Raw genomic sequence first — 25,680 nt, 5'->3', positions numbered from 1 at the left:
TTGTTTTTGTTTTTGTTTTTGTTTTTTTGGTGTGTGCATGTGATTTCTTTAGGAAGTACAATATACATCCCTAACTTTTCAGTCTTAGAGCTAATATTGTATCACTTTATGCAAAATGTCAACCTCACCATTATAAAGTCTTCCTCTTAGTTAACTCCTACTTCTCAGGAGAACTCAGCTCAAAGGCCACTTCAGGGAATTCTTGCCTGACTTCTCAGACTGTGAAGCTGCTATAATGTGTGTCCTGAGCAGGTAATGCTTCTTCTTGGGGCATTTATCACTTGTAATTTGCTCACTTTGGGACCCCCAGTACTTAGCTCAGTGCTGTATACTAATTTATTTGTTGATTGAGTGAAGGGGAGCCCTGAGTTGTGGTTTGAAGAAGGCAGAAGATTTCATGATAATGTACTCCAGGAGATGGGAATGGCATTATGTAAGGCTTAGAGGCTGAAAAGATGACGTATGTGGGAAGGAATATAATAGTCAAGTAGATTAAATGACTTAAAATATAAAAATAAAATATAGCTGTAAGTTTTTCTAACAGTAGCCACCATTTATAGAGCACTTAATATGGGCCAGGCACTGTGCTAAACTCTTTGTACGTTTTATCTTATATAACCTCAATCCTGTGAGTTATTCTTGCCGCATTTCAAACAAAGCAACTAAGGTATAGAGAGGTCGCTTACCTCGTTCCCAATCACAGGTAAGGGCTCTGCATTCAAACTCAAATCCCTGTGATTTTGATGCTCAGGATGGAAGTGGGACTGAGAAGTGGAACTTGATTGTTTATGGCATTTAATGCCTGTGTAAGGTAATTGTGTTTTGATTTGGGGCCCGAGTTCAGTGGAGAGAAGCCCCATGGATGCTACTGTGGGTTTGTAGAATCTCGTGTTACATGCTTTTATTCTTTAGCCCCTTCTGGGGAACAGAAGAAAAAAAAAGTAGAGAGCCTTTGGAGGCTTTTGCATAGTGGAGGGCAGATAAGAAAACTTGTTTCGGGAAGGTTCATCAGGAGGCCAGTGGGCAGGATGGATTCAGGTAAAAGTCTAGACAGGAAGGGAAATACGTGAGAAACAGTGGCCAGGACCCACTGTGATAGCAGCCACAGTTTAGAGAGGGAACTGTAGTATTTTAAAGGAAGGAGTGAATGTGAGACATGTTTTGAGAGAATTCTGAGTAGAATCGGTTAGGAATGAGGCATGAGGATAAGAAGATCAATCCCTTTTCTTTTGGGCCATTTATACCTGCTAACTCTAGGTGTTACCCCAAGGCCATTAAGTACACCCATGCTGGATATTATAACAGCCTTGTTTCTCAAAATGGGGTGCCCAGACATCCTCAGGGGTCTGAGAGAATGCTTTTTTCAGGAGAGTTGTACAAGGCTAGGAAAAATAGTTAGAAAGCTGTGTTTTAAGATTTTGTTTGTTTGGGTAAGATCATAGCAAACACAGTCTGCCTGACTAGCGCGTAGAGGGACTTTTTTCTACTTCTGTGGTATTATTCCGGGTGGACATTTCTGCCCAGTTCATTGAACAGTCATTGAGTTAGTGTGTTCAACACGAGTAGATGACTAAACAGGGCATGTGTGCACATGTTCTGTGGGTTAGAGGAGAAGTCTGGAGGAGGTTAAGTATGTGTGTGCTTGTGTGTATGTGTGCATCTGTGTATGTGTTTGTTTGCATTTATTTTCTGCCTTTGAAATGATCATTGAAAATTGACCTTTATTGTTTTTTTCTTGAGAAAGAGCTTAACCAGTTTACAAACTAGTATCAAAATATTTTCACTTTCCCAATGAAGCATTTTATTGAAATTAAAAGATTCTCTGAAAGTGATCCAAAAAATAAGATTATTCTATGAAGTTCAAGGTAAATGTGTGAAATTTATGGGTGTGTTTAGAGTTCACCCAAGGCCTTGAAGATCTGGTTTGTGTGTCAGTATAGAATGCAAAGGTACAGAGTGAATCCTGGTCTTCCATATGAATGTGGGACAATTTCTAGGATTTTGTTTCTGTTTGTTTCTGGGTGCCTGTCTCCCTGAAATTGCTTTAAGGCTTATTATTTTAGTAGAAACCCAGGACAAGAGGTTGAGAGTCTGCCTTTCTCCATGTTGAGGCTACGTTTGGACCGGTTCTGTGTTGAGCCTGTTGAATTCATATGTACCTTGGTCTGATGCAGTGCTGCCCTAGGTCACCAGGTGAGGACTGTGAATTTATATTCTCAGCCAGCATCGTCTCTTGGCTGAGTAAATATGAGGTTTCACATATAAACATTGGTCTGCATATGCAATATTTTGCCCTTGATGCTGTTGATAATAAATAAATAAATACATTTAAAAAACTCTCTGAATGCATAGTTGTCCCCCTCTCCCCAATGGTTAACTACAAGTACTTTTTTTTTTCTTTTATTCCCCGTGTTGTACAATGTGAAATTTTTCAACCTTTTAATAAGGAGTCCTTTTACTGGAAAAGAGCTCTGCTGATCCAGTGCCCAGAATGTAGGTGTAAGAATGAGACCCTGATTAATGGTTGGGTGTGCCCCTAAGGTTTTGGGGTTTTAGTTGTCTCACCTTGCACATAGGCAAAGTAGCAGCTGATGCTTCTATTATAAATCATTGACGAGGTGTGGCAGAAGAAGTTTAAATCTCAGTAAGAACCATTGTTAGAATTTTGGTGGTTACCTTCTTATTTAGAAAAATCTTTGAAGAGGTTCAAGGCTAGTGCAAGAGGAAGCTATTTGTGTCCCATACAGCTTCTGGCATGGGGATTGTAGAGGCATGCTTTCCAAAATCTGGACTCTCTCCCTTCTACTTTTTTCTGATTAGATTTGGCAAAGGCCTTCAGAGCAAAGCGTCATAGAAGTTTGTTGTTTGAGTTCATGTAACACACATTACTTCTTGTTCTGTGTCTCTTCTTGCTGCCTAATGCCATTAAGTATCCGTGTCCTAACCCATTTTCCCCATTTGGGGTCTGCAGACATTCTCAGGTCAGAGAGAATATTTTTTCTTTGAAAGAGGTGTGTTGGTGCATGAGCAGAGTTTGAGAAATACTGGCTAAACAATAATAAACACTCTAGAATTTGAAATTGACTTTTAACTCATTGTTTAAATTCTTGCCATCGACTTTCACGCTTTTCAGAAACTTTAGGAAATAAACTACCAGTGTGCATATTTTGGTTGTGATGCTTTGGGCTTTTACTCCCTTTCCCTTAGGGGACCTAAAGTTTTCTGTCAGTAAACCTTAAACACAGCTTCTGTTTTGGCCGTTTGCATCCTGATGTAATTGAGTATACGGTGGCCTTGGTGTTTTTATTTGTTTTGGGTCTATGAGAAGCGAAAGAGTGAAAGAGAAAGCCTAATGCACTAGTTTCTTTATATACATACACATATACCTATACATATACGTGTGTGTGTGTGTGTGTGTGTGTGTGTGTGTGTGTGTGTATTGCTTTGTATTTGCACCTTTGTAGTAGGGCAAGGGAGATGTGGTAGAGAATTCGGACCAGCCTTTTTTGGATGTATAGTTTTCTCCTCCTGATGGTGACTGCAGCACTGATGCTGGGCATGGGAGCCCTGGTTTTCTAGAAGCCACAAACTCCAAATCTTTATGTCAGTGGTTCTCTTTATGTGTGGTCCCTGGATTTGCATACTTCATTCATATGTTGTTAGAAATTCAGATTTTCAGGCCCCACCCCAGGCCTACTGAGTTGGAAATTCTGGGGATGGGGCCCAGGAAACTGTGTTAAAACCCGTGGTATTCTGATGTACGCAGATATTTCAGAACCACCTCTTAAGGCCAGGTCTTTTTAGCTTCCTAAATAGACATTTTGTACACGTGAGTGCTTCCTGGAGCTTTAGGTTACCACTTTCCTGAACCAGAAATAGGACAAAAACAGCAGTAATACTAATTGCTGACCATTTCATATAGTATGGTGGTCAGAAACCATGGATTCTTTGGAGTTGTTTATGATCTTGGGCTAGTTAACCTCTCTGCTTTATTGCCTTCAACTGGGATGTGGAGATAAGAGTGGAAACTATTATTATCTCTCTCTTACAGTTGAGGAAACTGAGGGACAGGAACAGTTGCAAGGTTGCTTAGAGCCACTCTTACAGGAGCTGGAGGTTCAAATTTGGACAGTGCGATCGCAGACTCTGGGCTCTCACCTACTGCTCTCTTGTATGTATTTCCATTTAGCCTTCCTCCCATAGCATCATCTCCACCTGTAGCCATATCTCCCAGCGCTAGGAAGGTGCATAGAGAGCTGGAAGAGGACAGCGCCTTGTGATGTCGCAGCAGGGGCTGGGTCTTACTGACCCTTGACAATGTGAAGCTCAGTGTTTCCTAAACCTAGAGCCTCCAAGTCCTCTTTTCGGAAGCAGGCCTCTAAAGGGTAAAGTCAGCTCTTCTCTGTCTTTGGTCCCCAATGGAAGGGTTGTGGAACCCGGTGGGGGCAGTGTTGGTTGTTGCTACCGTTGGAGAGCTATGACCATTTAGTGGGCAGGGCCAGGTGTGCTAGATATCCTTAATGTGGACAGTGAGGCTTAAGGGACAGTTGCATCCCACTGGGCTGTCAGATGTGCTACTGGACCATCTAAATCTTGTTTTTTCCCCCCTCTCTATTCCAGGTGGGACTCTGTTTACATATGATCTCAAAGTATTTTTTTTGCATGATTTTAATATACATTTAATATACCCTGAGTTTCTGAGGAATATAACATTGCATTTTAATAAATTTGGGAATTCTGTTTTATTAGTTTGAAACTTTACCAAGAGTTTTCACTTTTTCTGAAAAGTTGTATCATGCTGTTCCTGACCATTTGAAATGACAATAGAAGATGTCTGCATTTGTATTTACTGCATTGTAGGGATTCTAGGTATAGGAACAAATACAACAATTTATTCATGACTCCTAGGGCCTCATTTCTCAAAGTTTAAGGTGCCCATGAATTACCTGGGAATTTGTTGCAATACAGATTGTGATGGGGGATTTGCATTTGCATTGTGATAGAGATTTCATGTTTATTTATTTATTTATTTTTATTTTTTTGTGTATTTTGAGAGAGAGTGTATGTCTGCAAACAGAGAGGGGCAGGGAGAGAGAGAGGGAGGCCCAATTGGGCTCCAAGCTGTCAGAGCTGTCGGAGTGGAGCCTGATGTGGGGCTCGAACCCACAAACTGAGATCAAGACCTGAGCCTAAACCAAGAGTTGGATGCTTAACCGACTGAGCCACCCAGGCACCCCGAGATTTTGCATTTCTAACAAGCCTTAGCTGATGGCACTGCTGCTGGCTTCTGGCCAGTGGACCTTGCTTTGAGTAGTGAAGGTCTTGTGTTGTATACCTGTGCATATTCAAATACCTATGTTATCATAACTTACTTAAAAATTCTTTTTAGAATGAGGGCATTATATTGATTTGTTAAAAAATATATATACTGGTACCGGATAGTTATTGTTTATGAATTTCGTTTCAGATTCAGAAAAAGGTGTTATAAAATAATTCTTTTTCGGGATGGTGCATTGAGTTTGATGGGTGAGAGCCGCTGCTCTGGGTGATAAGGTAGATCTATCATAAATACAAATAGAATTATGGGCCCCAAAGTGAAAGAATAGTGATTCAGAATATACTCATTAAGTTAATTGTTCAAATCAGGTTGTCATTCATTTATTCTTTTTTTTTTTTTTAAGAGACATGTACCCTCAGAATTGATTCCTTTTTTAAAGTTTGTTTATTTTGAGAGAGAGGGAGCACATGCAGGAGGGGCAGAGAGAGAAGAAGAGAGAAAGAATTCCGCGCAGATCCCCGCTGTCAGCATGAGGAGCCTGATGCAGGGCTCGAGCCCACAAACCCACGAGATCATGATCTGAGTGGAGTTCAGAAGTCGCTCAACCAGCTGAGCCACCCAGAGGCCCCTTTCCTTTTCTTTTTCTTCTTTGAAATAGGCTCCATGCCCAGCATGGGGCTTGAACTAATGACCCTGAGATAAAAAGTCAGTATACTGGCTGAGTCAGCCAGGTGCCCCTCACTTACTTACTGTTTCAACAAATATTTATTGAATTCCTATGTATGCTCTCTGTGCCAGGCACTGCTCTATGTGCTTGACATGCCTCTGTGAACAAAATAAAGACCCTTGGTCTCAGGGACCTTCCTGGTGGTGGGGGAGACAGACAGTACACACTGTAAGTAAATTACAGGACATTTTAAGTGGTGAGTGCTATGGATTGTTGGCCTATTAGGAATGCTGGGGATGAAGAGGACAGGGTGAGCAGTTCCAATTTTAAATAGGGTCATCCGATTCCTTGTTGAGAATATAAAAATTTGAGCAAAGCCATAGGTGGTTATAGAGTTGACCATGTGGATACCAGGGAAAGCCATGCAGGCTGAGGGAACAGACAGCACAGTGGCCCTGAGGCTAGAGGCCATCCAGCAGGCCTGCTTGAAGAGCTGCAAGAAGACCAGTGTGGTTGGACTCGAGTCAGCTAAGGCAAGTGTGGTGAGGAATGAGGTCAGAAAGGGAATAGCATTAGGACTTGTGGGACATCGTAGGGTCTTTGCTTATACCCAGACTTGGGGAGTTAATGCAGCTTTTGAGCAGGAGTAACATAGTCTTCCTGAAGTTTTAAAAAGCTCCCTGTGGCTGCTGTGTTGAAAAAGGCTTCCAGGGGGCAGTCGTAGAAGCAAGGAGACCAGTTAGGAGCCATTGGTATGTCCAAGCATGAGATTAATGGGGGCCCTGACTCAGAGAGGGCATTGGTAGTGATGAAGGTTCTGGATGTGTTTTTGTGCCACTTAGAATACAAGATAAAATGTTCTCAGAACTCAAGGCTTCCAGCAGTACCTGTGTGGATCTTAGTGTGAGGAAAATCTGATGTGGTTGACCAACAAGTAACCACGGTTCCATGTTCTTTTTCTTCTGAGGAGTGTGTGTATGTGTGCACGCATGCGTATGTTTGCAGAACCTATCTCTCCAGGCTAGCAGTTAGCAGTCAAGTACGGTGAGCAGCTGAGTCTGTGTACCTTTAGAATAGAATGCGAAGCAGCCTTAAATGGAACTAACTGGTCCTGAAAGCCTCACACATTTCTTCTTGATTAAGCCAGATGTGTTTCTAGTAAAAACATATGCTGTTACTCAATTAATGTTTCTTGTAATACTCTGATGGTAAATCAAAGATAAAAATTCATTTTTCTCATCCCATTTCCTTTCTGATCCCATTTGTCCCCCTTCTTTCTTAGACTCTGAGACTATAGAAATTTTGTTAGCACACTTGCTTTAAGTTGACTGACGCCTTTCTGACTTATAATATGCATTATGTAGTTTTGCCCTAGATTTTCAAATAATTAGTTTGAAAAAGTGGGAGCAGTTTGAGACTCAGTGTTGATAGGTGTATGCAACTCATTTTCTGTGCAGGTCACGATTTCAGTGACCTTCGTGCTTGGAGGAGACTTGATTATCATAGAGCTAAACTTCCTGTAGTGGGGTCTTTTGAAAGCCTGCCAAAACAGTGGCTTGCCAAGATGTTAGGTAGAGTATATACACAATTAAGTAAAGTTCCATGGCATGTCTCCAGGGGACCTCGGCTCTCAGCCAGGCTGACCTTTCAGGTGCTTATATGTCATAAACTATTTTGTCCTAAGGCTTTCTGCTTCATCACAGCAGTGACTTTGATCAGTTTTTTTTTTTTTTTTTCATTTTCTACTTGCAGCAATTACGGAGTATATGTTAAGTATATGTTCTCATTTTTGTGCTATGGCTAGCATTACCCTAACAGTTAACTAAGAACTTTTCTTCGTTTAGAGTGAGGGGAAGAGAAGGTAGCTTCATTTACTCAACTTTTCCCCTTTACTCTTTCAAGTCTGTATTTTAGGAACTCTGATTTAGTTCCATAGCTCAATGATTTGGGCTGGATAAGGTGGTGGTTGTATTCTTCTCCTCCTTCCCTCTCTCTTTTTTTTTTTTTTTTTTAAGCCTTGGGCTATTTCTGATATGACCTTGGGAAGAATATTTTTCCTATATCCAGTAGGAGATGTTTTTAAGGAGAGTATGAGTTGTAGCTACATATTTTTAGACCACATTTTCATATGGCATTAGTACTTTGGTGGCATGGAGTCGTGGAGATTTCTCTTCCTAGCCTTGGGTTGAGGAGACAGCATTTCAGTGCTGGCTCTGTCCAGTTACTTTGCTAGCTTAGGGAGCCTCATTCTTCTTGTTTATAAATGGGCATGAAGATCCCTACTTACCGTTTACCTTAGAATTGGTAAATATCATCAAGTGAGCCAACATGTACGGAAGAATTTTGCAAGCCCTAAACTTCTTCACATGTTGCTGGTCATGGTGTTGTGTTTATTATAAAGCTTGTGCCTATGAACCCTTCATTTCTGTCTTTAACTTGCTATGGGGTCTTAGGTAAGTGGAGTGACCCATTTTTCTTGAACATAAAATAGAGATGTGTATAGGGGCTGGCAGGGAAGGGAGAGCCCAACTATAGGGTCTCTAGAAACAATTCCAGTATACAGATTCTGGGATTTTATGTTTCTGCATGTGGGGAGGGTTTTTGCTCATTTTTTTCTTTTCCTAACTTGTTAGTTAAAACATTTTAAACTTACAGAATAATTAAGAGAAGAGTGTCATGAACACCCATGTACCCTCTACCTAAAGTTAACAGTTGTTAATATTTTGCCACATTTACTTCATCATTCTCTGTATGTTTGTGTACTGGTTTTAAACTTTGAATTTCTGCTCTCTCTTTGATGTGTGTTCAACAGTTCTCTTTTCCAGAGTATAGTGTAGTCGGTCATTAGGCTGCAGTGTATCGGGTTAAGTTGGAGTTTTTATGTCCTTCTGATTAATTGATACTTTTTCTTGACCAGGATGAACTTACTGCTGTGAATGTGAAACAAGGCTTCAACAATCAGCCAGCCTTTACTGGAGATGAACATGGCTCAGCCAGAAATATTGTAATTAACCCATCAAAGGTAATGCAAATTGTCTATTTCCTAAACCTTCTGAAAAAGTGTGTGTGACACTCTTGATAGTTAATGTTGATTAATTAGTGTTATTTAAACCACAATCCATATTCAGGATTCCCCAGGATATCTTGCATACTGTCCTGCCGTAGGACCCAGTCAGGAATCGTGCATCGCATTTGGTTGTCCTGTCCTTTCAGTCTATTGTAACCTGGTACAGGATTGCTCTCCACCTTTTCTCATGGTGGTGGTTTTTTGCGGGCTTTCAGAGTTGCCATTTTAGAAGAGTGCCGTCCAGGGGCACCTGGGTGGCTCAGTGGGTTGAGCATCTGACTTCAGCTCAGGTCACGATCTCACTTTATGAGTTTGAGCCCTGCATTGGGCTTGCTGGTCTCAGCACAGAGCCCACTTCAGACCCTCTGCCCCCTCTCTCGGCCCCTCCCCCACTTGCACTCTCTCAAAAATAAATAAAACATTAAAAAAAGATACATTTGTCTTATATTCTAGTCCTATATTCTAGATTTGTCTGATTGTTTTTCAGGATAAGTTTCAGGTTAAATATTTTTGGTAAGAAGACTATATTGTATATCAGAAGCCATACAATGCCCGTTTGCCCATTACTGGTTATACTGAGTTTGAGCACCAAAGGTGGTGTCTTCTCTTTATATTGTAAAAGTAGTTATCTTTTCCTTGTTGTAGACTCTTTCGGGTGATAGTTTGAGACCAAGTGAATATGCTGTTCTTCAATAAAATTTCATCGTATGATTTTATCATCAGTTCATGATGCTTGCTGAAGGATTCATTTTGCTGGCAGTTGCAAAATGCAGGTTTTCCAATTGTCTTTTCTCATACATTTATTGCCATTCTTGTGTAAATGGACATCTCATTTTAGAATTTATTTTTATTTATTATTACTATTATTCTAATGTTTGTTTATTTTTGAGGGAGACAGAGAAGGGGACAGAGGATCCGAGGCAGACTCTGTGCTGACAGAGCTGTGGGGGCTCGAATTCATGAGCCGTGAGATCACGAGCCGTGAGATCACGACCCTAGCTGAAGTCGGACACTCAACCGACTGAGCCACCCAGGCACCCTGCCCCTTATTTTTTATTGTTTTATTTTATTTTTTTAAGTAGGTTCCACACCCAACGTGGGGCTTCAACTCACCAGCGTGAGGTTAAGAGTGAACCTGCACTACCGACTGAGCCAGCCCGGAGCCCCAAACACTTGCATTTTTCTTTCTTTTTTTCTTTTCTTTTCTTTTTTTTTAAAGTAATCTCCACACCCAACGTGGGGCTGTAACTCACAAAGATCAAGAGTTGCATTTCCCACCCACTGAGCCAGCCAGGTGCACTGACCCCCCCATATTTTAGTGTCACTTTGAACCTTGGACTCTTTAATATTTGATGTGTCATCTTTTCTCATTTTGGTGTTTAAATTGTCTCTTACTTTGTGGGGGGAGAGCACCTTTAACCTGTTTCTTGGGTGCTTTTGACACCTCCATCATTCTTTGAGCGTTTCCTCACTTTTGATATAATAATGTATTTTAGGTTCATGTTCTTTCTGTGCCCCAGCCCAGATCTGGATGCTTGGCATGCTGATTGCTACTAGAGTATCATAACGTGTAGGTCATTTCAGTGGACAGAGATGGGAAACAACACATAGATTTGTTTCTTCTCTTCTCTCTTTTTTCTTTTTTTTTTTTTTTTTTTTTTTTTTAATTTTTTTTTTTTTTTTTCAACGTTTATTTATTTTTGGGACAGAGAGACAGAGCATGAACGGGGGAGGGACAGAGAGAGAGAGAGGGAGACACAGAATCGGAAACAGGCTCCAGGCTCTGAGCCATCAGCCCAGAGCCTGACGCGGGGCTCGAACTCACGGACCGTGAGATCGTGACCTGGCTGAAGTCGGACGCTTAACCGACTGCGCCACCCAGGCGCCCCAACTTCTCTCCTTTTTCTTTCCTTCCTTGCATCCATCCACCAGTTCTTATGCAATATCACAGGGTTTTTCCTGTTTTATGTTCCATCTTTCTCTCTCTCTTCTCCCAAAGTGAGAACCCTGGCTTTCAGTAAATTCAATGTATTTATTTACTCTGTCTTAAAATACACATAAAAAAGTTCTAGAATAGACTATACCAATGTTATTCCAACAACAAAGTTACTATGTAAAATTTATAATTTTCCTGTAATACTTTTTGTCCTTAGATTAATTTTCATTAAGGGTATAGAGTCATTGTTGTCATAAAATTTTTCTTTTTTTTAATTTTAATTTTTATTTTTTAACGTTTATTTATTTTAGAGACAGAGCATGAGTGGGGGAGGGTCAGAGAGAGAGGAAGACACAGAATCTGAAACAGGCTCCAGGCTCTGAGCTGTCAGCACAGAGCCTGACGCAGGGCTTGAACTCACGAACCGCGAGATCATGACCTGACCCAAAGTTGGACGCTTAACCGACTGAGCCACCCAGGCGCCCCTCTTTTTTTTAATTTTTAAATTTTTAAAAAATGTTTTTATTTGTTTTTGAGAGAGAGAGAGCGTGAGCAGGGGAGGGGCAGAGAGAGAGGGAGACACAGAATCTGAACCAGGCTCCAGGCTCTGAGCTCTCAGTACAGAGCCCGATATGGGTCTTGAACTCGTGAACTGTGAGATCGTGACCTGAGCTGAAGTCGGGCACTCAACCGACTGAGCCATCCAGGTGCTCCCAAAATTTTTTGAATTAAAATTTTTTTTCTGTGTGGTTATGTTAACAATTACGTATATGGGTGGAATTATTTGTTTCTGTTTGTATTCTTTTAAAATTTGCTTTTTTTCATCCTTTTTGAGTTGTTTTTATTTTCTGAATACTGAAATATTAAATTGAAAGCATCATACATAAAAATGAAAAGAATATATTTTCTTCTCCTTACCCAGAAATAACCATTGTTAGAGGTTTGTGTATTCATTTAAGATCTCTTTGTTTGCACATGTACACACATGCACATGTAATTGACAGTTTGCTAATCAACTGAAATATTTAAACAGTGTGAAAGAGAACAGGCATTTTCTACAGATGATCGTGCCATCAACTGAACACAGTGTTTTTAGTTTTGTCTTTTTCCAATCTTCATACACTTTTAACATCACAGCTACAATTATGTGTATACTGTAATTGGCGTTTTTTAAAAATTGTGGTAAAATAAACAAAACTTGCCATTTTAACATTTTAAGATGTACAGTTCTTTGGCATTAAGTCACATTGTGGTATAACTGTCATCACCATCCACCTCCAGAATTTTTTTGTCTTCCTTATGTTTTTTAAAAAAGTAACATCATTTGGTATATATTTTTTCTTGAGGCTGGAAGTATTCATATTAATAATTATTGATGGACAGATAACGAACATGCCATCGTTTATGTTCTAGAATGACCTGAAACTGCTAGTATACAGCAATTAGCCTGTTGCCAATTTCTTTTTTTTCTTTTTTTAAACAGATTATTTATTCATTTATTTAGAGGGAGCGCACAAGCAGAAAGGGGCAGAGAGAAGGAGAGACAGAATCCCAAGCAGGCTCTGTGCCATCAGAGGAGAGCCCTATGAGGGGCTCGAACTCACAAACAGTGAGATCATGACCTGAGCCGAGATCAAGAGACAGATGCTTACCCGACTGCGCCACCCAGGCGCCCCAGCCTGTTGCCAATTTCTTAAGGTTATTTATGAAGAGGTTGTAGTCATATTTGAACATGTAGCTTTTGTTCTTTAGGGTAAATTCCCAGAAGCATGTCACTTGGGTAGAAGGTGTATTAGTCTCTTAGGGCCATCATAACAAAGTACCACAAACCGGTGGCTTAAACAACAGAAATGTGATTTTCTGAGAATATTTATTTTCTCACAGTTGAGGGGTCTGGTAGTCAAGATCAGGGTGTCAGTAGGTCTGGGTTCTTGTGAGCCCTCTCTCCTTGGCTTGTGCAAGGCTGGCCTCTCACTGTGTCTTCACATGGGCTTTTCTCTGTGTGCATGTATTTCTGGTGTTTTTTTTCTTACAAGGAAGCCAGTCCACTGGATTTGGCCCCACCATTAAGACTTCATTTGACCTTAACCGCTTTTAAAGGCCCTGTCTCAAAATGCAATCAATCATACTGGGGATTAGGGCTTCCACGTCTGAATTTTGGGGTAACACAATTCAGTCCGTAACAGAAAGTATGACTGCTGTGTGTCTCTTGATACGAACTGCCAAACTATTCTGTTGTATCAAGTTTTATGTCAATTTAAATAACTGAATAAATGGAAATAACATCCATTACAACTTCTGCTGCTGTCAACCCTTCCTGTGAGATTTACTCAAGGATTCAAACCTTCTGAAGGGAATTTGATCTTATAAATATGGAATACGTGAACTATACTGTAGTCCCTAAACTTTTTTCCATTTTCTTATGAAATGAATTACTTTCAAAATAGCTTTGGGTGGATGGAAACAAGTTTTAAATTAAACTTTATCTCTCCTACCTTGTCTGATGGAGTGCAAATTGGTATAAAGCTTATGGAGGGCAATTTAACAATGCTGATTAAAAGTTCAGAATCATACAATCTGAATTCTGGAAATTTATCTGAAATCTGTGGCTGTACATGTGTAAAATGACAAATAGGAAAGATTGTTCATTTTAATGTGATCTGTAATAGAGTTTGGAAAAAACACTCCAAGTGTCCATTAACAGGGGCTTGATTCAATAAAATGTGGTACCCCACACAGTGCATTGTTTACAAAAATAAATGAGAAATTCTCCATATATAGATACATGTGGAAGACTTAGACGTGTACTAAAGCACATAAAGAGGTACATACATAAAAAAGAAAAAATAACATACTTGTGTTGGTTCATGTGTATTCACCTGAAGCAACACCGGAAAGACCTATGAAACTAAGCAAAGTGTTTACTTGGAGGTAGGCATTGGGACTTGGGAATGAGGCTGTTTGGTTTTTTAGGTTTGGAATAATGTGAATATAAAATTAAGTTCACGTTCACTTTGATTTTCTTTTTTGTTCTCTTTTTAGGGAATTTTAACTTAGTTTACAATATGCAGTTCACAGGGTTTAAGATGTAGACATAAGACATATAGTCACCTGTTCCATTGTTATTAAATACATAGTTATAAAACAGATTGCTGACTAGTTTTTAAAAACATTTTTATACATTTGTTTGTTATGATTAAATACTCATACATAATTGCAAGTAAGAGACTTTTTAAATATGAAACAATCTGTGTAAGTAGGTATTTTAAGTTCTTGGTGTGAAGACTAGATATTGATTGAGAAATTTAAAATTAAACAATTTGTTGCTATTGGTTGCTTGTATCTAGACAACTATAATTGCTACATTTTCACTTTTAATATATTTTCTGTTGCAACATTCTGCAAACATTTACTTAAAACATACCATGAAGTTTTTTGTTAAAAAAAAGGAAAGCTCAAATTTTTTTTCCAATTCTTCTAAGTTTTTATTACCATATTATATCAAGACACCAAAATAGACTTTTTTTTATTGTCCATAAATCACAAAGATCAAGGAATGGCAATTCACATTAAGAAAAAGCATACCAGCTGGGTGTCTGGGTGGCACAGTGGTTAAGTGTCGGATTCTATGTTGGCTTAGGTTATGATCTCATGGTTGTGGGATCTAGCCCCGAGTGTGGAGCTTACTTAAGATTCTCTCTCTACCACCATCTCCCCCGCCCTTCCTCCTTCCATCCCTCCCTTTACCCCTCTCCCCTGCTCTCACACTGTTTCTCTAAAAAAATAAAAATAAAAAAAATTATTTTATTTTTTAGGAGCATAATATATATCCTTTTATTATTTTTTTAAAAAATATAATTTATTGTCAAATTGGTTTCCATACAACACCCAGTGCTCATTCCCAACAACACCCAGGGCACATCCCTCCTCTGTGCCCATCACCCCCTTTCCCCTTAGTTTGTTAGTCCTTAAGAGTTTCTTATGGTTTGCCTCCCTCCCTCTCTGTAATTTTTCTTTTTGCCCTTCCCCTCCCTCGTGGTCTTCTGTAAAGTTTCTCGAGATCCACATATGAGTGTCTTTCTCTGCCTGGCTTATTTCACTTAGAATAACACCCTCTAGTTCCATCCATGTTGCTGCAAATGGCCAGATTTCATTCCATCTCAAAAATAAAAAAATTTTAAAAAGAAAAAGTGTAGATAAACTTTGCTAATTTTTACAACTGTGTTCCAGCCTATAGACTAATTATTGACTCATGAGCCTTAACCAAGGCTGTGACTCTTATTTTGTTTCAGCAGGGTAGGTATTTTATTGTAATCATGGTTACCACTGTCTGCTAACCTTACTAGAGATGTTTACTAGAAATTGTGCTTGTATCTTATTAAAGAACTCCCAGGGAATGAAATATGATTCTTGGAAATTCCGACAAGTCTTAGGTGGATTCACTTGATTTTTAGGTATTCATCCCTTTCCTTCTTGTGCCTTTCTTCTTATGTCCTCTTTTAGTTCGGTTACTACGAAATGCCACAGTCGTTCACAGAAGCTCCCTTTGCTACTTTATTCCATTCAGAGCAGGTAACAGTAGCTTTCTCTTGAAATACTTGTACTCCTGAAATTGGCGGCCCAGTCAAAAATGTTGAATACTTAATTTAATCGAACCTTTTGTAATTTTCCACTTAAACAAATTTTTCTCGTCTCGTTTTTAGAAAGCACTGAGTGTAAATACAGAGTTTCCTTTCCAAAAATATATGCTATTAAGATGAAACAAGAAAAAGAATGATTACTGTGTGATTACCAGGCTTTCTGCTTTTGTCTGCAACACCTCTCAGGAAAAATATTCTCTTCCAAATTTGTGTGTAGTATGAAAAAGAAGTACAGCTGAAGAGTAAAGCAGAACCCATTGTCTTGAAATTTATTCAGGATGTAATTAATTTCATCTTATCAGAGATTCTCAAAGGCTCTTCTTTTTTCCTTGAACCACTTGTTAATAGTGGAACAAAGGTGCTGTGGGAGTTTTTGCATCATGTTAGTATAAGGAAATCACATTTTAAATTGCCATTTTATTTTCTGACGGCTGTTTGAAGATACTCTCGTAAAACAAAAATAAAATACGAATATACATTACTAACATACTTGTTTATTGTCATCAAACTTTTTCTTTTTTTCTCGTTTCCACAGATTGCAGCTTATTTCAGCAGCATATTAGCTGAGAAACTAAAGCTTAACACTTTCCAGGACACCGGAAAGAAGAAACCACAAGTTAATGCTAAAGATAATTACTGGCTGGTTACTGCTCGATCCCAGAGTGCAATTCATAGTTGGTTCTCTGACTTAGCAGGAAATAAACCACTTGCTATTTTGGCAAAAAAGGTATTAAGTATTTCTAATGTTACTTTAATTGTGGTCTTCTAGAAATCACGATGTTCGAGCTAACGTTCAAGTACATACTTGTTTCCCCCTGTTCCTTCCAAAACCCAAAGCCTCACTGGCAGGTGCTGCACATATGCTCTTTGCCCCTTTGTTGTGATGGCACCTGGTGCCTAGGACGTCTTGACCTAAATGTTCCACACAGGAAGCAATTTATGTGGACTTTAGGTAGACAAGTTTTTAAAATCGAGAACAGACCATAAGAGTTCATTAATTTCCAGTATTTTTTTTTTTTTCTATTTTCTTAGGCCAGGATGTCCGAAATCTGTTACACAGAAATTCTTGCTTTGATGTTATTTCCTTGTCTTGAAAAGTACCAATCCAAATTCTTTAAGCTGTCTCCTTCCTAATAAGTACAGTAGTGATTCTGTGCGTGCTTGAAAAACTTCTTTGAAAAAATTTTAGAGCAGAATGGACAGGTTTATTTATAGCTTCTACCTTTTTGGGGGACTGGATGTGGAAAGCGAGGGTTCTTTTAAAATCTTTGCCTTTGATCATTTTTCCTCAAGCGGGAAATAGTACAGATTCAACAATCTCATCCTATCAAATCCTATCAAATGTCCAAATCCTATCAAATGTCTTGAAATTTAGAGGAGAGCTCTACCCTACCTCTTAGTCTTGATCTCTGGCTTCTGGCACACCTTCCAAGTAACCCATGTGTCTTCCTCAACTTGCCTGAAACCCTTTAGTCGTAGGGGTGTCTATTTTCTGTCCTTGATAGTGAGTTTTCATTACCTGGTGTGGCGCAGGCCTGGTTTAGAGAAGAGCTGCTTTTTGTATTTGCTTGCTTATCTTCTAAAGCAACTCTTTGAAAATAGTGCCTATCGCTACCATTGGCTTTCTTTTGCCCTCGTGCCTCCGTAGTATTGTGTTGCCTTTCACGTATTTTTGTGATTCAGAGCAACTGAAATCCTTGAAAAGCACAGCAGTCCACATAATCGCCCCTTGCTACTCAGGTTATGCCTGTCTCATCACCGGCTGAACCGTGTAGCATTTCTTGTCCAGTAGTGAACATTTACCATGTGGGTACTCTATGACCTGTAAATTGGATCTGAAGGCCCCCTAAGTCAAAGGACAGCCTTTGTGATGGCTTTCTACCAATAGTTCATACCCTCCGTGTTGGGTCGTACCTTCAATTTCCATGTAGCCGCCTGACATCTTTTTAGGTTTTCCTTTTTAAATACGTTTTTAGAATCCCTTTTTTTGGACATTTCCTGAAAGCAAATAATGGTGAGGAATTGATGCCCTTGCTTGAGGGGTGTAGGTAGTGGTTTCTCATCTTTGAGGAGGGAGATGAATTACAGTGCAGTGTATTAGCCAGTGTTCTTCTCTCTTTATTAGGAGCTGCCTCTGGCCAAGTCAGGTGTTCCTCAGGTAAGCCCTGACATTAATTCTTTGTGAAGATAAACTTGTTGTCTTTATAAAACCATTAACTATGCCTTCAAGTATTCATTTCTTGGGCATTTGAGGAGCCCCTCCCTATTCCTCCCTTCCTGAGCATTTCATCCTCTTAAAAAGGCAAAAGCTCTTTCAGAACCGGGTGAAAGATTTCATTCTTTACATGTTCTTCATAGTAGAAAGTTCAAATACTTCTTTAATTTCTGGTATTTATTTCTGAGATGATTTAATGCAGAAGACCTTAATTTTCCTGCTAAGATCTTGGGTCCTCTTCCAGCTGTGTTCTCGAGTTCAAAATAGTTTCCTATATGGGATCAATCAAGTTTCTGAACCTAGTTTTCTGTTATGGTACAACTCCACAGATCTCCCATGTATTCAGCCACAGAGAGGTAAAAAAATGGCCTATAAAGGGACTTTTAACTCCACCATGGTCATAGTTAGATTTGGAAAAAGAGACCTATGGCCTCTAGGGATATCCTTCTGGCTCTTAAACAGTTCACTAGGTATGGCTTCTTCACTTCAGGTGACATTGATTACTGTGGTCTATGTAATTTCCATTTGCCTCCACCTCTGCTTAGTGAACAGAGGGTGTTGACAGTGACCTTTATCTAAGGGGAAAGGCAATACACAGTGGTACAGCCTTTCCGTGGATGAAAAACCATCACATGCTAGGTGTCTTAGTTTTCTGTTAGTACTTAGATGCAGCTCCAGCTTGATTTAGAAATGAAACAGCTGCCCAGTATTTGCCTAGGTTCAGCTACAAGTTGTAGTCAGATGGTTTCTTTGCTGAAAATGGAATCCATGCCTGTGAGGAAGTCAATCACTGTAAACATAATTTCCTTCCTGAGTTGGCCCAAACTATGAATTTGACAAAGCCATCAATATGTGTCTTCTTCCTTAATTAAATAACCTTCACATACATTCTTCTGAATTTTAATTCCTTTTATTTGAGCTAACCATTTCTTACAGGGTTCTGCCAGTAGGGGCACTGAACTGGAGGTATGCCCTGGCTTGTTCATGTTGAAGACCTGTGACTTAGCTTTGTTTGCTATTTCATCTGAACATTTAACGTGTTCAAATTTTTATTTTCCTTCTGTCAGTTATTCAAAGGAAATCCTTTAGGCATCTGTAAAAGATGCTATTAGTAATGTTTCTTTGGGGATGGTACATTCACTTTTTTGCATTTGCCTAATTTTTAGACCTTGATCTTGTAATTTTTTGGTACATCTGACTGAGAGGCAACTTGGCCTTGGCGACTAAAATTTAACTCTCTCAGACTATATGTTCCAATGAAAGGCAGCAGCTCAGGTCTTGCGTGGAGTGTATAAGCCTGTGCTTTTCTTGTCCTTGGCTTAAACAGTAGTCTGTAAACCCATAGTCTTGTGCTCCATGAACAACATGTCTTATAAATGAAATTTTCAGGAAATTTTCATGTTAAAGCATGTCACTGTGGTCTGCAGAAAAGGAAGCCTTCCAGCTTTGGCTTATAAGACTTTCATCTTCCTTTTAGGTATGTTTGCGCAGTGTAGCTGCCTCTGGCATGGGGGTTATGTTTAAAGTCAGCACCCAGGGCTGGAACTGTCCATGATCAAAAGTCTGTTAAATTGCCCATCACATACAGTATATGGGCAGCTGCATCTCAGTGTCCAACCAGGTGTTTCTTTGGTAAGAACCAGGTGTAACAGCTTGTTTTAAAGGGCTGTGTACAAAAAAATACTTCCCTTTTAAGCGTAGGCTCACACTTTGTATCAAGTGTGTGAACACTCAAATTTGTAACATATGAGTGATAGAAAATATCCACTGTCTAAAGGAGGATTTGACTAAGAGAAAAATGCCATGCTGTCAGAATCCGCTGGTTTGAAGTCTTGGTTTCCAACATACAATCAAGCGAGACTTTGGGGCATAGAAACCAGGGCTCTTGATATCTGTGGTTGTAGTGTCCAAGGCCCTCTTAGGAGAGGGTCAGGTCCATGGCTTGAAAATACTTTGGCTGGCATGGAGAAACCTTTGGAACTGGCAACAAAATAAAAACCATTCCAGTTTTGATACATGTCATTCTTCTACCTTACCCTTCTTTTGTTTTCTTTTTTTTAGAGACAGAGACAGAGTGTGAGTGGGGGAGGGGCACAGAAAGAGGGAAACACAGAATCTAAAGCAGGCTCTAGGCTCGGAGCTGTTTACACAGAGCCCAACACGGGGCTCGAACTCAAGAACTATGAGATCCTGACATGAGCCGAAGTCAGTTGCTTAACTGACTGAGCCACTCAGGCGCCCCTTTACCCTTCTTTAAAAAAAAAAAAAAAAAAAAAAAAAAAAAAAGTCGTTTATTTATTTTGAGAGAGAGAGCGAGCATATTGAGTGAATGAGGGAGGGGCAGAGAGAGAGGGAGAGAGAGAATGCCAAGTAGGCTCTGCACTGTCAGCACAGAGCCCAACTCGGGGCTTGCACTGACAAACTGTGAGATTATGACCTGAGCTGATGTTAAGAGTCAGACTTAAACTGACTGAGCCACCCAGATGCCCCTTTTTTTACTTTACCCTTCTAACCACCCTGTGAGGTAGTCAGGGTTAGATTGGTGTCACATTCATAAATGAAGAGCCCGGGAGTGCTGAGTTTGACTATACTGACTGGGGGGCCTGTAATGGAGTACAGTGTTCTCTGTTCACTGTTGTACTCTATATTCATAAGTTGAATAGATTATATATAGATGACTGGGCTGTTCCGAGAACGTGTAGGAGGAATTCTAGAAGAGTGGGTTAACTTCTCAAACTTGCAGGTGGTACATTGGGATAGTAATTTGCTAAGTAGTATACCTTCGTGGTCTGGAGGAAATAATAAACTGCCTCCAGTGCCTGCTTTCAGTCGGTGAATTAATTACCCAGCTATTTCTAGTTCAGTGTTCATTAGGGAGATTCACTGATCCATCATTTTCGCCTCTACTTTAAATTTTGGGCTAAAGGCACTTTAGAAGCTTTCTGGAAATAGTTATTGTGAAATGATACAACCAGAAAGCTTTATAAAAAAAAAAATTGTTCTTTGATGAAATGTAGAATGGGGACAGGTTTTCATTTGATCCATACCTTCCAATTTTGAGATAAACTCCTTGGAGGACTGTCAGGAAATTATTTTCCCTATTTGGTTGATATGATGAGTAGTTTCCTGCATCTGAGACTCTGAAAGTAAAGTTTTTTTTTTTTTAAATAAATAAGAAAGCACAACTGATGAAACTGTTGTCAATGTGCTGAACAGACTTTTGATTCTTTTTTCTTAATGAAAATTGGCTTTTTTGTTTTGTTTTGTTTGGTTTGGTTTTTAAGCAGAATGTACTGTTTGAAAAGCCATCAAGAATATACTTTGTTAAAGGTAGCAGGCATTTAGTGTCTTTGTTTTGCTTTCCCTTTCTTTGGGTTGGTCTCATGAGGAAAATATGAGAGTTTTATAAATATATTATTTCTTTTTAGGTTCCAATCCTTAGTAAAAAAGAAGATGTTTTTGCATATTTAGCTAAATATTCAGTGCCAATGGTTCGAGCCACGTGGCTGATCAAGATGACGTGTGCCTATTATTCTGCTATTTCTGAAGCTAAAATTAAGAAACGTCAGGCTACTGATCCTAATTTGGGTAAGTGAGAGGTATGCTACATTTTACATTTCATCTTTGATTCTACAAGTAATTGTCTCCATGCTCTGTCCATGGCCCAGCGAGGTGAGTACCGAGAAGGAAGGTCCATGGGGAGGCTGAAAATCGCTCACAGCACAGAGGTGGATCCTCGTTCACCCAGGCCCAGAAAGCATCCTGGTTCCGTCAGCAAATCATGTCGCTGTTACCTCCAAAATCTGTCCTGCATCTAGACACTTTTCTCCAGCACAGCTACTGGAACGCTGGTTTGTGCCACCGTCATCCCTTGGCTGGATACAGGGGCAGCCTCCGAACTGGGCTCCCGCCTTTCCTTTTGCTCCTTACACTGCAGTCTCCGCCACACTAATCACCAAGCCTGAATCACATCATATCACGTCCCTACTTAGAATTTTGTGATAGTTTCTCACTACAATGAGGATCAAGATCCAGGTTCTCTCCTGTGGCCACCGAGGCCATCTATACCTTGCTCCCTCTTTCTACGATGTTCTGGCCACATGGTCTTCCTTCTGCCCCTCTGACCTGCCACGCCCCCTTCCTTTCTCAGGGTGAACGCATTTCCTCTTGTTTGTACTTGGGTTGCTCTTCCCTCTGGTATTCCCACCTCTCCTCTTCTTGGAGCCTTTGGTTCTAGTGCCATTTCCTCAGGACGTTTTCTCTGGCTACCTAGCTAAATAGCGTTCCCCTTTCTCCCCTTGCATCCGATTATATTCTCAGTTATTCTTGTTTTATTCACAGCATGTCTCACTATCTGAAATTATCTTTAAAAATTCTGTCTCTCTCATGGCCCCCCCCTTGCCACATGCACTGGCCCGTGAATACGGTAGGTATTGTTGAAAGAGCTAAAGGTAAACTGTTTGGTCAGTTTTCATTCTTGATGACTAGACAGTGACTCCTGAGGTGGTGCTAAACATGCTTAATAAAAGATTTGATTTTGCATTAGAAATGTGCACGGAAAATTACATGTAAAGATGTCCACATAAAGATCAGGTTTACAAATAATTCCTTATGAAATGGAAACATGCGTGTTTTATAAAGGGAGACCCCAGCTACAAAGCTCTGAGGAGCAGGGTCAGGAAGTGGAAATGTCCTCAGATGCAGGCAGGATCCTAAATAAGTGTGTGAGGGTGTGAGGTGGTTGGGACTGGTTGGGGGCCCTGGTGAACTAGTCACTGGAGCCCACTCTAAAAGCATGAAAAGTTAAAACAAGACAGAAAACATGGCTAGATTCCATGGCTTCCACCTTTGAGTTCAGGTGTGCTAAAGCCAAGAAGCACAAGTCAGCTGTACTTAAAACAACACTGTATTGTGCGTGTATTTAAATATTCAAGGGAAAAAGAATGGGAGGAAACAATCCTCAGAGTTAACAGTGATTATCTCTGAGTGTTGTTTTGGTAGCAGTCTTAACTCCATACTTCTAAACGTTTTCATCTTTGACTTACTATTTTTTTGGGGGAAACAAAAGAAATGTCCCTTTTAGAAATTGTCGAAGCTATACATTCTCATTACAATATTTGCCAATGGTGCCAAAGTAGAACCAATAAATGTTTAAGTTTCTTTTCTCCCTTCTTCATATTTTCCTACTTTTTTTTGAGAGAGAGAGAGAGAGAGAGCAAGCATGTGTGCGTAATTGAGCAAGAGGCAGAGAGAGAGAATTGGGGCTTACCGGGGTCTTGTGTTTTACCTGAAGCGGGGCTCGAGGTTACCCAATGTGGGATTCCAACTCACTCACGAACTGTGAGATCATGACCTGAGCTGAAGTCAGATGCTTAATGATGTCTGCACAGCCTGTTTCCTCCCTGTGCTACATGTTAGCTCAGATGGCACTTCCTAAGAGAGGCCTTCTCAGATCGCTCCAGTCAAAAGGTCATTTCTCTGTTACTCTGTCATCATCTCCTGCTTTATTTTTCTTCATAGCTGTTAATACCACCTCATGTTATATTTTAAATTAATTTATGTATTAAAATTTTTTTTAATGTTTATTTTTGAGAGAGAGAGAGAGAGAGAGAGAGAGAGAGACAGAGACAATGTGCGAGTGGCGGAGGGGCAGAGAGAGGAGACACAGAATCCGAAGCAGGCTCCAGGCTCTGGGCTATCAGCACAGAGCCTGATGCAGGGCACCAAACCCTGAACCAGGAGATCATGACCTGAGCCAAAGTTGGACACTTTAACCACCTGAGCCATCCAGGTGCCCCTAAATTAATTTATTGATTTCTTATGTCCACTCGTTCAGCTATAATGTTTCTCCACGAGAAACTTTGTCTCATTTGTTCAGTACTGAATCTCCTAGAAGAGTACCTGGCATACAGAAGGTGCTCAGTAAGTAAGATAAATAAATGAATTATCAGGCCTAAAGCGTGTGTGTGTGTGTGTGTGTGTGTGTGTGTGTTTGTGTATTTGTTCCAACTTCTAATCCTTGAAACTTGTAGCATCACCAGCTATAATGGAGAGACCATTCCTCCTTTCCTTAGATTCTTTTCATGGCTTTTTGTAACTGGTTCTGTCAGTGGTTTCCTTGATCAGTTTAATCTGATTTTAACACTCATAGAAAGGATAAAGGAATCATGCAGGAATGCATCTGCCCAATGAAATATAAAACAGTTTTAGGACAAATAAAAGTCTGATAGACCGTCATCATTTGCAGAGAATGTGTAGTTAGAATTTTTAGGGATCTCAGATAGGAATGTATCGCCACAACCATATGATTTCTGCTACCAAATGGAAGGAAGCCTAGTTCCCTTTTGTAGCTAAGAACATCAGAGACTTCTTGCATTCATTACTTTAACCATTAATTTCCTTATTAGTGTAAGCAGTTGGTTTTTTGGAGAGGGGGCAGTTATTTTCTACTCCCTGCCCCCCCCCCCCCCCCCCCACCCTCCCCGGAGCTAAAATTTCTATTATTTCCGCGACAGATGGTTGACTAGGTTCACTCGCTAGCTGCGTTTTCTCTTTTGTAAGCCACATAACACACGATTCTGGTTTTTGACTCTGTCTATTAAGTATTACAGTTGACGTGTTTTTATGATCATTCATGTGTGTTTATACGTGAAATGTCAAATCCATGAAGATCAAGTGCCTACTCTAACATTTTTCGTGGTAGGATATATAAAAACTTTGACCTAAAAAAATGCTTAAAGCTACAAATGAGAATATTTTAAAAAATGCATGCATTTCAGGAGTTGACCCCTAAACTCTGAGGTCTAGTGTCTTGGAAGGAGCTTTGGGCTTTGCTCATCCCAGATATGCCACCAAGTGACTGGTTGCTTACAGCAAAATCCTTAGTCTGTCCAGACAACAGTCTTCTCAGCTTGGATCCAGTCTAATCCATGTTACCTCTAATTTCATGTCTTTTTCATTTTCTCTTAATCCAGAGCAGTTCTTCAGCCTTTCTTTTTCTTGATAGTTTTAGAGAGGATAGACCAGCTCTCTTGTAAAATGTCCCTTGATTTTCATTTGTCCAGTTCCTTGTGATTAGATTCAGATTATGTACTCTTGGTAGGAATACCATGGAAGCAATGCTGTGAGCCTCTCAGTACATCATACTACATTGTCCCAGTGCTGGCGGTGATCACTGACTTTGGTCTTTTGGGTAAGGTGGTGCCTCCCGGATTTCTTCACTACATGGTTGCTGTTTTAACCTTTGTAGTTAATAGGTTATTTATTTATTTATTAATGTTTATTTATTTTTGAGAGAGAGAGAGAGTGTATGTGAGCAGAGGAGGGGGAGGGACAGAGAGAGAGGGAGACGCAGAATCTGAAGCAGGCTCCAGGCTCTGAGCTGTCAGCACAGAGCCCGATGCAGGGCTTGAATCCATGAACCATCAGGTCATGACCTGAGCTGAAGGCAGGCACTTAACCAGCTGAGCCACCCAGGCGCCCCCCAATAGGTAATTTAACTGTGTAGATACCTAATTCATTTTTCTGTGTTCTTGTATGTGTTTTAAAATGCGAATGTTGGGGCGCCCGGGTGGCTCAGTCTGTTAAGCGGCCGACTTCGGCTCAGGTCACGATCTTGCGGTCCGTGAGTTCGAGCCCCGCGTCAGGCTCTGGGCTGATGGCTCAGAGCCTGGAGCCTGCTTCGGATTCTGTGTCTCCCTCTTTCTGACCCTCCCCCGTTCATGCTCTGTCTCTCTCTGTCTCAAAAATAAATAAACGTTAAAAAAAAAAATTAAAATGCGAATGTTCCGTACCATTTTTATTATCTGCAGAGAGCAGATTTCAGTGGTTTCAATGATCTGATCTTAGTTTACTATCACCCCATTACACCTGATATG

General features: G+C 40.1%; 1 protein-coding gene across 15 annotated transcripts in view; it reads left to right on the top strand.

The window, feature by feature from the left end:
• MED12L (mediator complex subunit 12L) overlaps positions 1 to 25,680 on the top strand; it is a 333,571-nt gene that overhangs the window by 23,167 nt on the left and 284,724 nt on the right. For 9 of the 15 annotated variants that reach the window (XM_060638969.3, XM_060638970.3, XM_060638955.3 and 6 more), the window contains 5 exons: positions 8,863 to 8,967; positions 15,452 to 15,520; positions 16,124 to 16,315; positions 17,714 to 17,746; positions 21,232 to 21,391. In XM_060638969.3, coding sequence (XP_060494952.1) covers positions 8,863 to 8,967; positions 15,452 to 15,520; positions 16,124 to 16,315; positions 17,714 to 17,746; positions 21,232 to 21,391 — 559 coding nt within the window. Of the gene's footprint in view, positions 1 to 2,061; positions 2,194 to 8,862; positions 8,968 to 15,451; positions 15,521 to 16,123; positions 16,316 to 17,713; positions 17,747 to 21,231; positions 21,392 to 25,680 lie in introns of those variants that run through there. The other 6 variants (XM_060638960.3, XM_060638962.3, XM_060638968.3 and 3 more) reach the window with 4 other exon arrangements.

This window comes from Panthera onca, chromosome C2, assembly GCF_046562875.1.
Source record: "Panthera onca isolate mPanOnc1 chromosome C2, mPanOnc1 haplotype 2, whole genome shotgun sequence".
In the NCBI taxonomy this organism is placed as follows: domain Eukaryota; kingdom Metazoa; phylum Chordata; class Mammalia; order Carnivora; family Felidae; genus Panthera; species Panthera onca.
The sequence above is the reverse complement of the archived record's forward strand: the minus strand, read 5'-3'. Positions and strand labels throughout refer to the sequence as shown.